Below are 15,922 nucleotides of genomic sequence, written 5' to 3'. Positions count from 1 at the left end.
TGGCATACTCTCTGTCCCCTGTCAATCACAGCAGCACTGGACAATCAAGAGTGTCTGTGAGTTCATGTATGCGGAAGTGGACGAGACGGAATTAGGCAGAAAATTCATCCATTTTTTGTACTGCTAATACTACACAAGGTCACAGGGGGGCGCTGAAGCTGAAGGGACTCGGGGCACGAGACAGGGTGCCAACCCATTGCAGGGTCCAATCTCACACACTACGGACAATTCAGAAATGCCAATCAGCCTAGAGCACATGTCTTTGGACTGGTGGAGGAAACCAGAGTACCCAGAGGAAACCCCTGAAGCATGGGGAGAACATGCGAACTCCATGCACGCAGGGCGGAGACAGGATTCGAGCCCCCAACCCTGGAGGTGCGAGGCAAAGGTGCTAACCACTAAACCACCGTGCCCACCCACGCAAAGAGGGCGGGGTTGGCTTTGCACGTCAATGTTTGAGTCAACCACAAAGCGTTGTCACTCATTTACATAATGTCCAAATTTACGGTGTATAACGTAGCGCTCTCGGTTTCTTGAATCTGATTGGTCAGTTGGTGCTGATTCATTTTCTATAACCGCCGCTCTGAAAGTAGTGCCGTAGTGCTGTAATTCGAGTCACAGGTTTATATTAATGCGCTTGTTTTAATACGTTACAGTTTCTATACCAACAACCAGTCCACAGGCAGATGTACAACATGCAGTAATATACAACGGAACAACAGTGAAAAATTATAATCATTGACATGGTGTATCTTTTTGTTGTTGCCGTTGTAAAAAAAAGTCTCGGCATTTATGGAAGGAGTCTCCAGTATCAGCGCTTTGTAAAAAATCTTCAGGACAGAGGAGTTTGTGCTTTGTAGTTTCTTGCTAGCATGATAAGCTGTGTATTTTTGCCTTAGGGAAAGACTGTTTATAGCTGCTATAACACAAGCGAGGACAGGAACGAACCTGTTTCACGGACGTTCTACAACATTACATATAAAGGTATGATGTGGGCGGGGTTCTTTTGAAAATGTTGGAAAGTAGCTGCGGTGTAAGAGGAATAAAACACTTCAGGACATGCATGTATAGGAAAAGAATCAACTTCAGGGTGGTAAGAGTAGCTCCGCTTTGTTTCAGGCCACATCACAACACCTCTTTCTTGAATGTTCTATAACACCACGCCCTGTCCTGTTTGATTTAATCCACAGACAAATGGCAGTTAAATAATGGAAGAAAAAAAAAACCCCCAACAACATATGTTCCATCAAAAGACCTGAATCGTTCTTTGTAAGGACGTATTAACAATCGGCTCTTAAGTACCAGACTTTTAAAAATAAAAAGTTCCAGAAACGGTTCTTTAGTGCGATGCCAAAGGAGAAACTTCTGTGGTTTAAGAAGAACCTTCTAATTAATGTGGCACTAAAACAAATCTTCAATCGATTTTATTGGTACCACAAAGAAGTAAAAATCCACCCCCCGTTATAAATGCTACCATTACGTGAAAGAATCTTTGTGTTAAAAAAAAAACAACAAAAAAAAATGACCAAATGGTTCTTTCGGAAAACCCAACATTTTTTGAGCTGCCCAAAAAGGGTTCTTCTATGGTCCATCTCTTTGGCATTTCTCCATTTGAGCATAAAAATCGAAATCTGAGTGAACAGTGAACGCTGTTAAGTGTAAGACAAATATCAGCCAAAACATTAAAACCAGGTGAAGTGAATAGCATTGATTCTCTTGTTACGATGGCACCTGTGAAAGGCGGCGTAAGGATTCTGACGAGGGAGAAATTGTGACGGCTGGACGACTGGGTCAGAACATCTCCAAAACAGCAGGTTTTGTGGGGTGTTCCCAGTATGTAGTGGTTACTACCTACCAAAAGTGGTCCCAGGAAGGACGACCAGGCGTAGCCGCAGACCGGTCAGAGCGCCCATGCTGACCACCGCCGAAAGCACCTATAATGTTCACGTGAGCATCAGAACTCAACCATGGAGCAATGGAAGAAGGTGGGCTGGTCTGATGAATCACGGTTTCTTTTACATCACGTGAACAACCGTGTGTGTGTGTGTGTGTGTGTGTGTGTGTGTCGCTTTCCTGGGGAAGAGATGGCACCAGTATGCACTATGGGAAGAAGGCAAGCCGGAGGAGGCAGTGTGATGATCTGGGCGCTCTTCTGCTGGGGAACCATGGGTCCTCGGAACCTTACGTCCACGTGGATGTTACTTTGACACGTACCACCTACCTAAACACTGTTTCAGACCGAGTACACCCCTTCATGGCAACCTCATTCCCCTTTCAGCAGGATTTGGATGATTCCGATGACGCCATTTCCTTGTTAAACATGTGACCTGTGGAATATTCCAAATATTTCATAGGGGTGAGTGATTGTGAACTGGAAATGGATGATTCATGGAAAAAGATGCTTCAGGCATGAGATGTTGCATGGATTCGCACATTAATGCAAACGTTAAGAAGGATTTTAACGATATTTCAAGGTTAAGTGCAGCTATAATGCGCTGGGACGAGCATAAATACCGTTTTAAGTTATTTATGTGAAGCATACACACAGGACGTTGTAACTATAAAACAGGATGCTTTCTGAATTATTTGAAAATTCATAATGGTTCAGTTTTCTTGGTGGACTTTTACTCAAGCGCTTCTTTAAGGGACGCCACAACACATCTTATGTTAGGAGAAAGACACAGTAGAGATGGGTGGTGGTGGTGGTGGTGGTGGTGGTGGTGTGGCTTTTACAGACAATATTACTCAAACTAAAATCCCAACTCGAGCAGTACAATCGGAGAAGTTAGTTCCTTTGAAAACCCCAAACGTGGCTTTGTGCGGATCCCTGTCTTCGCAAAAACCATGATCATCACGCCGAAAATTACAATCGTGAAAATCATTCCCTTTGCCTTAAACAGAGGGCGGAAAATACGCAGGCTTTATCCGTTGCCTTCGGAGCGTTTATTACCCGCAGACATCGCAGCAGCAAGACGGCTAAACGTGTGTAAGGGTCAGGGCAGAGATCTTGCCCCATATGGCAAGAGGTTTTTCTTGTAAATCTTTTACAACGTGACCGAGACGGTTTTGTGAGCGCCACTGATACGTTTGCGATAAACATTTGAGGCGTGCGCGACGTCGTGTAAACCGAATGCTCCGTGTTTATCCATTACATCAGCGAGTCAAATTAGGGTTTTTAGAGAAGAGCTATAAAACGAGATTCTTTTGGGATTATTTGCCGTTTAAAATGGTTCAGCTGTCTTGGTGTCGTTTTACTCAAAGTACTTCTTTTCACGGAAGACTAAACAGTGTCGGTGTAAGAAGAAGATTGGTGTGAATCTTTGTGTGTCGCTTATATGAATCACAGTTTTAAAGATCACTAATGGGGCTTTAAGAAAGAGTCTTAAGATGACGAGGCTTGTATCTTTCCATTTAGCCAAAAGAAGCACACACACAAAAAAAAAACAACCCTGTGATTAACGTTTTAACCCAATCCACATGACATTTTAACTTTCTTATATTAATACTCGCTATTAAAAAGTACAGTGTCTATAAACTGCATTACTTAATTAAATGGATAGTAAAGAAACTGACAAAACAGTGCCAGCTTAGTGGATCTTTGTAGATTTTAAACACACATTGAAAAGGTTTAATCATCATGAAACATGGAGACAAAACACTTAGCCTTCAGACAAACCGATGCTAGGCTAGCACCATTTGTTCAATATAAATAGTTCGGTACAGTCCGATCTGAACCTAAAACACTGTGAGATTCACGTAAGAGTCACGTTTTTATCTTCTTATTCTTATTATCAGCTATAGCCAGTGACTTACATCAAATATATAAGCTAAGTACACTGAAAAAACGGCAAATGAGGCTAAGTTAGCCGAAATGTTTTGGGGTTTTTTTTTTTAAATGCAAGGTAGAACACTTTAATCATCATACTGAAAAATAACGGTTATGGAAATCATTTTCTTAAATAAAAGTTAGGCGTTCTCCAGAGCCTTCGGACACAATCGTGCTAAGCTAGAACGGTTTGTTTTGTCCAAATCAGTCACTGGAATAGTCACGATACAAGCCACAGGTACATACGAACCTAAAACATCGTGCGATTCGGATAAGGTACCAATTTTTTTGAACTATTCATTCTTCTTAAGTCAACTAGCTAGACTACACACATATACAAATACACACACACAAAAATGAGGCTAAGCTAGCGTAAATGTTTATTATTGCTAAATGCAAGGTAGAACCACTTTAATCGTCATTACTGAAAATTACAGTTATGAGAAAGACGTATTTTGCTTAAACAAAGACGAGAAAATATACAGGCTTTCTTTGGAGCCTACAGACAGAATGATGCTAATGATGCTAGCACCATTTGTTTAGTCAGAATTACTCAGTGAAATAGTGCAGCACAAGCCATAGTTATATCTGAACCTAAAACATTCTGAGATTCACATAAAATACATTTTTTTTTTAGCTCTGTATTCTTCTTAGGTCGGCTAGCTAGTGAGTTCCGTAAACCGTGTTAGAAAAACAAACAACAACAACAAAGCAAACACTAAATGAGGCCAAGCTAGCATAAATGTTTATTATTTTTAAATGCAAGGTAGAACACTTTAATCATCATACTGAAAATAACGTTTATGGAAATCGTTTTCTTAAATAAAGGGCGGAAAATAAACCGGCTTTCTCCAGAGACACAATCATGCTAAGCTAGCACCATTTGTTTAGCCAAACTCAGTCACTGGAATAGTCACAAGTTAACTTCAATCGAACCTTAAATCAAATATCGTGAGAGTCTTTTTACTCTTTGATGTCAAAGACATCTTTCGGCTGTTACGCTAACGTGCGTGCGTGCCATGCTAGCGCCGTGTTGTTTACTCAGAAACATCGGTTCAATATTTTAAGCCTGGTTTTTAGCCCGGGCTAATATTTTTCCGCGCAACGCTTTTCACGGTTTCTTGTTCGACGTCTGCCAGTTTTCATTAATCCTATTAGATTAGATTAGATTAGTAAATGTACACAGAGAAAGCTAAGCTGGGAATCATTCAAAACTAAGCTAGTTTTACCGCAACAATCGAGGCTTGGGGGTTTCTCTCAGAGTAACAGTTCAACTTGCTAATAAGGACTGGACGCTAGCAGGCCCGAGGAACGTTTAGCCTTATGCGAACGCTAATCGAACCTTTAAGCAACATTAGCGCTGGGATGAGGTATTCCTTCCACTTGGAATCTGATTTACAGGAGCATTTAAAAGGGTCTCGCTGGAGCCGAACGAATAACAGGGCATGTGCGCGCATAATATTTAACATGCTACGTACATTTATCATGTCTTTGAAATTGCACGGGGGGGAATGTGAGCACTGCTCTTTGCTAAAAGTGCTCCTTTGAATAGGTATCATGTGTCCTCGGTTTGAGACCAACAGCAGACGACTAAGTGTTTCCTGTCTGTCAGCGCGGTTCATGTGAGAGAGCCGTGTGTGTGTGTGTGCGTGTGTGTCGTACCAGACAGGGGTCTGCAGACATATTGGAAATGTTCTAGCTTACCCCCGCCCCCGATATACAGCGTGGTTCCCTTACGCTTACATGAGCTTATGTTTGATGATAAATACAATATCATGACACGGATGAATTTAATATAACGGAGGTTTTCATAAATATCTCACAACTCTGTCCAGAATAATAATCCTGTATCTGAAGGATTAGCAATGCAATGTAATCCTTAGCAATGCTACAGCCCTGTTCCTAAGAAAGACCCGAAAACCCTAAGCACTTTAGGGTGGGAAAATCGGCTGGCTTTGTGCTCTGACCAGGTACTTCCTGTCGTGTGTTAGAAGTAGCATCTGGCCATATGAAGAGGAAGTCGCTTATGTGTGTGTATATATATATATATATATATATATATATATATATAGTCTCATACACGATTATTACAAAAGGTGCGAACATTCACTGATACGCGATACATTAAGTGCCGGGTGGGGGGGGTGTAAACTTTTGAACATGACGATCGTGTGTAAATTGTTATTATTTTGTTTAACGATCTTCTTTATTTTCCCATTTAGTACCGCCCTTCAGAAGCTACATTTCCCAGAAGACAAAATTATAATCATTTACCCACGATCCCGCTCAAAAGTTTACACCCCCCCGCGCTCTTAACGTATCGTGTCGCCTTCTTGAGCATCGGTGAACGTTTGCGCCTTTTTGTAATAACCGTGTACGAATCCCTCGGTCGTCCTCAGTGTGAAAAGATGGATTTGAACATCATATAGCCGCTGCCGGAAAGATGCTGGAAAAAGCGAAGAATGTGCAGGACCTGGAGGATTTTTCTGAAGAACAGCGGGCGGTTTAACCGCTCAGGATAAACAAGGGACTCGTGAAGGGCTCTCACAGAACATAAACACATCACGTCGTCGATCGTCCAGGGAACGACACGCGGGATTAAGAATCGAGCGCGTGTAAACGTTTGAACGGGTTCATTTGTATAAATTCAGTTATTATTGTGGCTCAAGATCTTTATGGGATCTTTATGATATCTCTTTTTATCCGACTCTGCGGCGCGTCAGTAGCTCAGCTGCCGGGCCTAAAGAAGGATGTCCCTCGACCTCTCGGCTGCTCTACGCCCCGTGAGCTCCTGCATTAACTGCATTCCTCGCACTCCAAGTTCAAAGTGCACGCTCGCTCTGTTGATCAAGTCTGGAACAGGCCGGGGATTTGAGAACAGACCGTCGCTAAGAGCCCCCAAATCTGCCCCCTAAAAGCCATGGTTTCTCACATGACCTGGAGGAATGGAGATAATGGCGTGTAGTGTGTATGTGTGTGTGTGTGTGTGTGTTGTAAAGTGTTGAAGCGGATCTCCGAGACAGCCTGTCAAGATTTTAGTAATTGAGTTAAAAAGCTTTTCTCTCTCTCTCTCTCTCTCTCTCTCTCTCCTCCTTCCTTCTCCTAACACCTTTAGCCTTTGTTTTCAGTGGGAATGGAGCTGTTCCAGGTTTGAAGTCTCTCATTTAGAGCACTTTGATATTATCTGGCAAGTCGGAGCAGGCAGACTGTTTCGCCACAGCGTGCCGGAGTACTAGACTTTCCTGTACGTGTTTATGATTTCTGCGAAACACTTTGAGAACTTCTCCTGCCGAGTTCTCATGTCATGGAAACGTGATCTTTCCGTCATGACCTACAGTACACGCTGAACAGACCCTAACGGGAGCCTCTTTTTAATGCTATATAGGCGGTTTAGAGTATCGAACCGCTCCGATCTTTGTCTCTGAAGGCGGCACGATGTACATCCACTGCCGTTTGAAACGATTGCCTGTACAGTCAGGAGAATCTTAGAAAACAAAGGGTGGAGTCGCGACGGTTCCGGAGAATTTAAAGGTAACGAGGACTCCGGCTAAGTAAACGTTAAAGCCGTAAAACCAATACAGACTTAAATATATAGAACGTTCCAGAAGGAGGTCCCTGTTATTACCGTCAGAAGCAAACGCCCGCTCTTGTATTCGCGGCAACGGAGACAGGTTTTCCCTCCACACAGGGCAGAAACTTTAAACGTATGCGTTTCGATTCTGCGTCATTCTTCCGTTCGGTTTGGCGACTCGAGTATGACCAGAGGACACGCCGTAAGGACGAGGAAGCCAGGAGCCAATCAGGGGCTCGGAGATAAGCCGTGTTAAAGAAGAACACCGGTGAAATTCTTATTATTTTTTTAAACGTCACAAAAGCATGATGTGAAACTTTATACTACCTCATTTATTTATTTATTTCCATCCATCCATCCGTCTTCTACACCGCTTATCCTTCTTCAGGGTCACGGGGAAACCTGGAGCCTGTCCCAGGGAGCATCGGGTACAAGGCGGGGTACACCCTGGACAGGGTGCCAATATTTATATATTCATGTTATTTGATTTATTTATAATACTTCGATTAGATTTAATTCTACACAAAAAAGAAAGCTTTTTTTGTGTTGTTTTGTTTGTTGCCAACGTGTTTCCCAAAAACGCTTTGAGCTTGACTTACGTCAAACACACTCTCAACTAAGTGGGGGGGGGGCGGGGTTTATTCGATTGACAAGCGGTCAAATCGCGTCGTCGCTGTCGTCTATCGAACGCGCTCGCGGAAAGAGAGGAAGAAAAAACACCTCGTATTTGTCTTTCGGACTACAGTAAAGACGGTTTGAAGGAGGTCGGAGTTATGGAACGAATGACACACTCGGGGTTGTCTTGTCATAGGAAGTGAATCAAAGACAGGGCGGTGTGATGGAGCAGACGTACTGTTACCGTCTCAAAGGGTTTTATTCTTCTGATACCACAGACATTTTTTATGTATTAATGAATGACACATCATTGTTTTCTTCCTGCCCCTCCACCACACACACACACACACACACACACACACACACACACTCACACATACACAAAATAAGGTTTTGGGTTAAAATGATGAACACTGTCGAACGTTGTAAACTAGGGGGTGGAGCTTATTTGATTGACAAGCAGTACTCGTCTATCAAATATACTGGCAGAGAGAGAGAGAGAGAGAGAGAGAGAGAGAGAGAGAGAGAGAGAGAGAGAGAAATCCTGTATTAGTCTTTCGTGCAAAATTCTGTAATGAACAACACCCTCGGGGTCCTGCTGTAATCGGAAATGAATGTTCCCACCCCGGAGTGGATTATTTTAATATCACGCCGCACCTTGAACTCAACTTTTATCCCACAGCAATTTGACCATCGAGTACAAGTTCTCATACTTTGTATCCGTTTATAGTTACATTTAATGTTTAAACAGTAGTTTCCCTTACCAGCTTTTCTTTTCTTTCTCTCACTCTCTCTTTCTGTTTCGGTCTCTCTGTCTCTTTCTCTCTCTCTCATTATCTCTCTCTCATTCTCTCTCATTCTTTATTCCTTTCTGCCCTCTCTCTCTCTGCCCCTCTCTCTCTCTTTCTCTCTCTCATTCTCTCTCATTCTTTATTCCTTTCTGCCCTCTCTCTCTCTGCCCCTCTCTCTCTCTCTCTCTCATTCTCTCTCATTCTTTATTCCTTTCTGCCCTCTCTCTCTGCCCCTCTCTCTCTCTCTCTCTCTCTCTCTCCCATTCTCTCTCATTCTTTATTCCTTTCTGCCCTCTCTCTCTCTGCCCCTCTCTCTCTCTCTCTCTCTCTCTCATTCTCTCTCATTCTTTATTCCTTTCTGCCCTCTCTCTCTCTGCCTCTCTCTCTGTCTCTTTCTCTCTCTCTCATTCTTTATTCCTTTCTCGCCTCTCACTCTCTGCCTCTCTCTCTTTCTCTCTCTCATTCTCTCTCACTCTTTATTCCTTTCTCCCCCCTCTCTCTCTGCCTCTCTCTCTGTCTCTCTTTCTCTCTCTCTCTCATTCTTTATTCCTTTCTCTCCTCTCACTCTCTCTCTGCCTCTCTCTTTCTCTCTCTGCCTCTCTCTCTTTCTTTTTCTCGCTCTCTTCCTCTCTCTCTCTGCCTCCCTGTCTTTGTCTCTCTCTCTCTCTCTCTCTCTCTCTCTCTCTCTCTCTGCCTCTCTCGCTCTCTCTCAGTTAATTACACTGAAAAATGCTGCCTGTCCTATTGCACAAAAACCGCCAAGCGTGAAGTCCTGTCCTTTTGTTAAAGCCTCGAGAACCTCCAGCTGAAGCACTTCATCATCTGCTGCGGGATTGGACACGCACTAACGGCGGCGTGACTAAACCCGGGCAGTTGGACGAGGAATGTAAATAAAGTCTAATGAGCAAAATTAAGAGATTAGCATGTGGATAGTAACGGCGCGGCGGGCCCGAGCCGGGCCGTTAACAGATTAGCGGATGGGGTTTGCTCTCAGGCTCGGTTACAGCACCTGTCACCTGGAGAGACGCGCAGCTGTGGCTGGGAAAGACAGACAGGTGTGTGAGAGAGATAACGAGAGAGAGACGGTGGGAAAGACTTCTAGCTAATAGCACAGAGGAGTGACAGATGAATGGAGCGAGAAAGAGTAAAAGAGTGCTGGCAGAGTGAGTGTGGCCTGGCTGAGAGCGCTTTGATAAAACGAGACATTAACGTAAGAGCTTCCACACTTCGCAGTGGTAGCCCACACACTCCCACTAATGACTCCAATGCTGTGTGTGTGTGTGCGTGTGTGAGTGTTGACATGCAAACACACCCACTCTCTGGGCTCGATTAAGCTACTCAGAATCCCGGGGACAAAATTCCTTCATGTTGTGGTTGCGTCCGTTGGCACCACCCACATCAGGAGAGGATTTCAGACTAAGTTTTACGGATGTTCAAACCCTAATCTGCGACGTTAAGACGTCCGGGCTTGATCATTTTAATCCTCTTTATCTTAGTCCAGGTTTCATCAAAGTCTTTCAGCAAATTGACTTTTTTTTTTTTTTTAAAAACCCCACTGTAGCACACTCAGGAGCTAAAATGTATGAAAGTAATAAAATAATAACGATAATAAGATGTCCTAAGATGATTGATTTTTCCAGAACAAAAGCCGCAAATACACACGTCGTATTACGCCGTCGTTTCTATAGCAACACCGGGTCGCATTTACGTGATGCCGAGAGCCGTCTTTTCACACCGAGGACGACCGAGAGACCCGTACACGACCGTTACAAAAGGTGCAAACGTTCACCGATGCTCTATACATTAAGAGACGTGAGGGGGGGGGGGGTGTAAACTTTTGAGCAGGATGATCTGTGTGTAAATTGTTATTATTTTGTTTAACGATCGTACTTTTTCATTTAGTACCGCCCTTCGGAAGCCAGAAGAAATGGTTTATCATCATTTACACACGATCATCCTGTTCAAAAGTTTACACCCCCCCCGTGCTCTTAACGTATCGCGTCGCCTTCGTGAGCGTCGGTGAACGTTCGCGCCTTTTGTAATAGTCGTGTACGAGTCTCTCGGTCGTCCTCGGTGTGAAAAGACGGATCCCAGCATCATATGCTGGAAAGGGGCTCTATGCTCGAGAAGGCGGCACGATACATTAAGAGCGCAGGGGGGTGTAAACTTCTGAGCAGGACGATCGTGTGTAAATGATTACAGTTTCGTCTTCTGGGAAATGTAGCTTCCGAAGGGCGGTACTAAATGAAAAGAACAGCATCGTTAAACAAAATAATAACAATTTACACACGGATCATCCTGTTCAAAAGTTTACACCCCCCCTCACGTCTCTTAATGTATAGAGCATCGGTGAACGTTTGCACCTTTTGTAACGGTCGTGTACGGGTCTCTCGGTCGTCCTCGGTGTGAAAAGACGGCTCTCGGCATCACGTAAATGCGACCCGGTGTTGCTATAGAAACGACGGCGTAATACGACGTGTGTGTTTGCGGCTTTTGTTCTGGAAAAATGAATCAACACGTCTCTGACGGATCGGAATCAAGGACTCGACAGCACCGCGGTGGAACTCTCTGAGGAGAACGTCCTCACGCCGAACGTTTCGGGTTCCAGCAATAAAGACGTGAAATTTATGAGATCGCTCCTGGCATTTATTTCACGTTCCCACGTGAACTACAGCGAACAAATGATTCACGCTTTAACGAAGCTGTTACACCGCGCCCGTCTCTCTCTCTCTCTCTCACTCTCTCTCTCACTTTACACGTAATAACATTTACACAGCTTTATGAAGTAAAGACGTTCACGTTTACAAAGTACTTCTAAGGAAAGACAAAATGGCCGACTTCCAATGCTCCTCCTTAGCGTTTACCGTCCGTTATACCGCAAATCCGCTGTTCATCGTTCCTCGTTAAATCTTCTCGTGACGGATAATTGCGCGGGATAATTACAGAGCACAGCAGGGAACGCCAAGAGACCTGCTTCTGGAAGTTTCTTTCCCATTCATTATCTTTAAAAAAAAAAAAAAACATTTTTGTGTTTAAGCATTTTTTTTTTTTTTAAAGCGTCGAACCGCGCCGACGTGCTACATCACGAACGCTTCTTTTCGTTTTTGTTTTTTTTTAACGTGAAAACTACCGATCGTGTATAAAACGTTACGAGTTACGAATATCGTTTTTTTTCCCTCTCGGACCTTCGCGTTTCGGTCTTCTCTTTTGTTTCCGGTTCCGGTCGTTAAGTGACCGTTAAATGTGAGACAGGAACGTAGCGATGTATTCGGAATACGCTTAGGAAATATCCGGTGGAATTTTGGTGTGGGGCCGGTAGAAATGTCATGGTATCGTTAGCACGTGGGGGGGTGGGGAGGGTGAGGGGGGGGGGGGGGGGGTTGGAAGAAGAAAAAAAAAGAGACACAACGGACTGATTCTGGGTCATGTGATATTTACACGAACAAATGTGTACACTTAGGAAGCGTGAACAGTCCGGGTTTGCGTTGTCGTTTTTTTTTTGTTTTTTTACGCTTCTTCTTCTTCTTTATACAAAAGTGCAAATCTTTAACACAAGTCTTGTTTTTTTTGTTTTGTTTTGTTTTGTTTTAAATCCTTCAGTTATTAGAGACGTCGCGTTTTTAAATGTCAGATTCAAGTAAAGTGCTTCCACAGCAGCAACCGGATGGATGATGCGTTCGAGTTTATAAGTCTTTTTTTATCCGAAAGGACGTTCAGACCAACTCCAGCTTGCCTCTCGGGCCGTGCCGTCCCCAGTGCACCAGCGATAAGAGTCTCTGGCTGCTCGGATCAGACTGTCTGATCTTATCGCAGGTCAGACAGCAGTTCTCGTGTCCTCCCAGAGGCATCATGCACTCCAGGTCGAGTTTGGTGCCGCGGCTTTTGGAGAGATGCTGCCCGTGGAAGCCGTAGTGGAGGCGAGAGAGCATCTCGCGTCGCTGCTGTCTCAGGCGCTGGTTCTCGCCGCGCAGCATCCGCAGAGCCAGCGTGATGAGGAGGACGAGGACGAGGCCGCCGGCGATGGGCACGGCGATGACGGCGGCGCGGAACCACACTTCCTTGGACGAGGGCATCTCCTGCACGCGGGCGATTACCTGACGGCCGCCTTCAGCCTGAGGACGACTCCGATGATCTGTGGGAAAGAATGTGAAATAGTGTTCTTACAGCGAACGGACAGTGGAAATAAGCGAGCGTTTGCTTACTAAAGAACGAGCGCGTTACGCTCATATATTTCCTCGATTTGAACCACTATCGGAGCTGCTTAAAAAGTCATCCGCGCCTTCTGACCAATCAGATTGGAGAATTTCGGGGCTTCCGTCCATCCGTCCGTCTTCTATAGCGCTTATCCTTCAGGGTCGCGGGGAGCCTGGAGCCTATCCCAGGGAGCAAGGCGGGGTACGCTCTGGACAGGGTGCCAATTCAATCGCAGACCACACTCACACTCACATACACACTCACACACCCGTTCATACACTACGGACACTTTGGACACGCCAATCAGCCTACCGTGCACGTCTTCGGACTGGAGGAGGAAACCGGAGTACCCGGAGGAAACCCCCGCGACCCTGGCGGTGTGAGGTGAACGTACTAACCACTGAGCCGTGTGCGATGTGGCGTCGACCGTATTACTACACGTAACAATAAACGACTGACGATGACGGTAATAATCGTACTGCGATGTCATTTAGTCCAGTTCTGATATACCGTCATATTGCGCAACGCGAGCAGATACACACAGGATCGCCAGAAAGGGGCGCGGCTTAGGAATTTTGATCAAAGAAAGATCTATTAATCCGAAACCTGAGCCGGTCGATAAAGTCTTAATCCGTTCGTATCATTCAAAAACGCCACTCCTTCACCATCCCGCGTCCCATCAGATGTGAGAAGCGTGCTCTTACCCGTGCTTTCTCCCCGGCCGTAGGTGAGATCCTGTGGCCCTCTGTAATTGCACATATCCTCGTGACAGCACTCGAGCGCGGCAGGGCGCAGGGCGTCCTGGGTAGCCTCGGATCGGCACGCGCTCCCTCCGTTTCCCACGAGCCCGGGCTCGTAACAGCCGTGCGAGAGTGGAGATTTGGAGCTTTGGGGATCTAAGACGCGTGTGAAGCAGGCGTTAAGCTCCGACTTGCACATGTAACCGGTAGCCACACAGTGGGGCGAGTCACAATAACACCGGATTTCTCCTACACAGGAAAACAGAACATCCAGCAGAAATTATATATATATATATATATATATATATATATAATATAATATAATATAATATAATTTAATATAATTAATATTTAATAAATATTTAATATAATTTAATAATATAATAAAATATATATATATATATATTAAAGTATTTTTTTTAATAGCCTAGAACAAAGGTTATCAGTGAGGATGCTCACGCCCATCTAGTAAGTACCCTAGATAGCTCAACATCTGGCGTTGACCGATGTTATTGAAGATATTATTATTAAGCTCATCTGTTGGGATTTCTACAACTACAAGTCACATCAGCGAAATAATGGAGAATTGCTCGAGTCACAAATTGACACTTTTATTTGATCTTCAGGGCCAAATAAGCGGAACGTAATCATCCGTCATTTCTGTTACACGGATAATTTACACACCTGGATTTACACACCTGGATTTACACACCTGGATTTACACACCTGGATTTGACACGTTATGTTTTGTGTGTGTGTTTTTAAATTGATTTACACACTGTCCACTGGTCCACTCGTTATCACTTTTATTTGCCCCTCGGGGCAAAATGAACTGAACATGATCTGTAATCTGTTAAATATGCATGCTGTATGTTTATGTATACATAAATATTCAAATCTGATGGGGGTTGTTGGGAGGTGGAAGAGATCCTGGTATGTTTCTACACACCTCTGAACCGATATCAAACCCATGGCAGGAGAAAATATTACATATGATATGATAGAAATGTATACTATACAACAAAAAAAAATATGCATATCGTATTAGAAATATATCAAACATGCACAGATCTACTGATCGAATGAATCTATATAATCTGTATACTAATAGGGAGTTTTATTCAGAGTTTGATAAAATTGTTTGTTTGTTTGTTTGTTTGTTTTAAACCTAAACAGAAGCACTTTCTAAGAAAACACACAACACCTTCGTTCCATCTACACATGCGGGTAAGATGAGAAGCTCACTAAATCATCCTATAGGAACATGTTGATTTATTCCTACTGTAACTTCTTGATGTCTTCCCAGGCTTGAGTTCTCCTCACCTCTGGTTAAGAGCACAGCCATGGCCCAGAGCTCCAGCTGCAGCCAGATGTAAACCAGGCGCTCCATTAAGGACACTGTTACACTTCAGTCTCTGTCTCTTCTGTCTCTCAGCTTGTCCAGGACACACACATCACGATGCAGGACAAATCCGGAATATAATCCATCATCATCATCATCATCATCATCCTCCTCCTCCCAAATCACATCACTGAAACCTCGCAAACACAACAAAAGGCTACTCTTCTTTTCACATCCAGAAAAAAAAAGATAGAAAAGATAAATTCCAGTGCTTGGGTTGTTTTGTTTTCCTTTTTGGTGCTGGAGTGTGTGTGTGTGTGTGTGTGTGTGTGTGTGTGTGTGTTTATGGAGAATTAAAGTCCCGACTGAAACGCGGACACTCCGCCGGTCTTCTGAAGTCTCACAGCGCTGAGCTCAGACTGCAGGATCACAGCCTCGGATAGACTCCGCCCATAAACACGCTGATTGGATCACTACCTGCCTCGTTTGCATACACCGGGCTGTGATTGGATGGCGTCCTGTTTCGTTTACATACGCCAAGAAATGGGTCTTGGACACGCCCACTGTTAACCCCATTGATAAATCAGCAAAGCGGGAAAGTTTCTTATAATCATAATAATAATAATAATAATAATAGATTGTGTGTAAAATTAGTTTTTTTTAAATCGTTTTACTGTTTTGTCTAAGAGCTTTGATATTATTATTACCCTTGAGAAATTATCATTATTTGTATTACCCTTGGGAAGGTGTTTTATTATTATTATTATTATTATTATTATTATAATTATTATTACTACCACCACCACCTTTAGGAAGTTATTTTTATTACTATGACTGTTCTTC

General features: G+C 43.8%; 1 protein-coding gene across 1 annotated transcript; it reads right to left on the bottom strand.

Moving 5' to 3' along the window:
• Positions 1–4,549: 4,549 nt before the first annotated feature.
• bambib (BMP and activin membrane-bound inhibitor homolog (Xenopus laevis) b) lies at positions 4,550–15,670 on the bottom strand. The gene is made up of 3 exons (XM_017495946.3): positions 15,061–15,670; positions 13,702–13,986; positions 4,550–12,935 (listed from the first exon to the last, which is right to left on the bottom strand). Exons 1-3 carry the CDS (start codon positions 15,125–15,127, stop codon positions 12,517–12,519), a joined length of 771 nt encoding a protein of 256 aa, XP_017351435.1. The 5' UTR covers positions 15,128–15,670; the 3' UTR covers positions 4,550–12,516.
• Between the last annotated feature and the right edge of the window lie 252 nt (positions 15,671–15,922).

The sequence above is a fragment of the Ictalurus punctatus genome, chromosome 20 (genome assembly GCF_001660625.3).
Source record: "Ictalurus punctatus breed USDA103 chromosome 20, Coco_2.0, whole genome shotgun sequence".
Lineage (NCBI taxonomy): Eukaryota > Metazoa > Chordata > Actinopteri > Siluriformes > Ictaluridae > Ictalurus > Ictalurus punctatus.
This window is presented reverse-complemented; position numbering and strand designations above follow the sequence as displayed.

What these genes read in the sequence shown, in the direction of transcription:
- bambib (XM_017495946.3), bottom strand. Translation starts at nt 15,127, where the DNA reads ATGGAGCGCCTGGTTTACATCTGGCTGCAGCTGGAGCTCTGGGCCATG. An exon ending in GGCTGTGCTCTTAACCAGAG is followed by an intron (nt 13,987 to 15,060) that starts GTGAGGAGAACT and finishes TTTCCTGTGTAG; the next exon opens with GAGAAATCCGGTGTTATTGT. An exon ending in CGGCCGGGGAGAAAGCACGG is followed by an intron (nt 12,936 to 13,701) that starts GTAAGAGCACGC and finishes TCTTTCCCACAG; the next exon opens with ATCATCGGAGTCGTCCTCAG.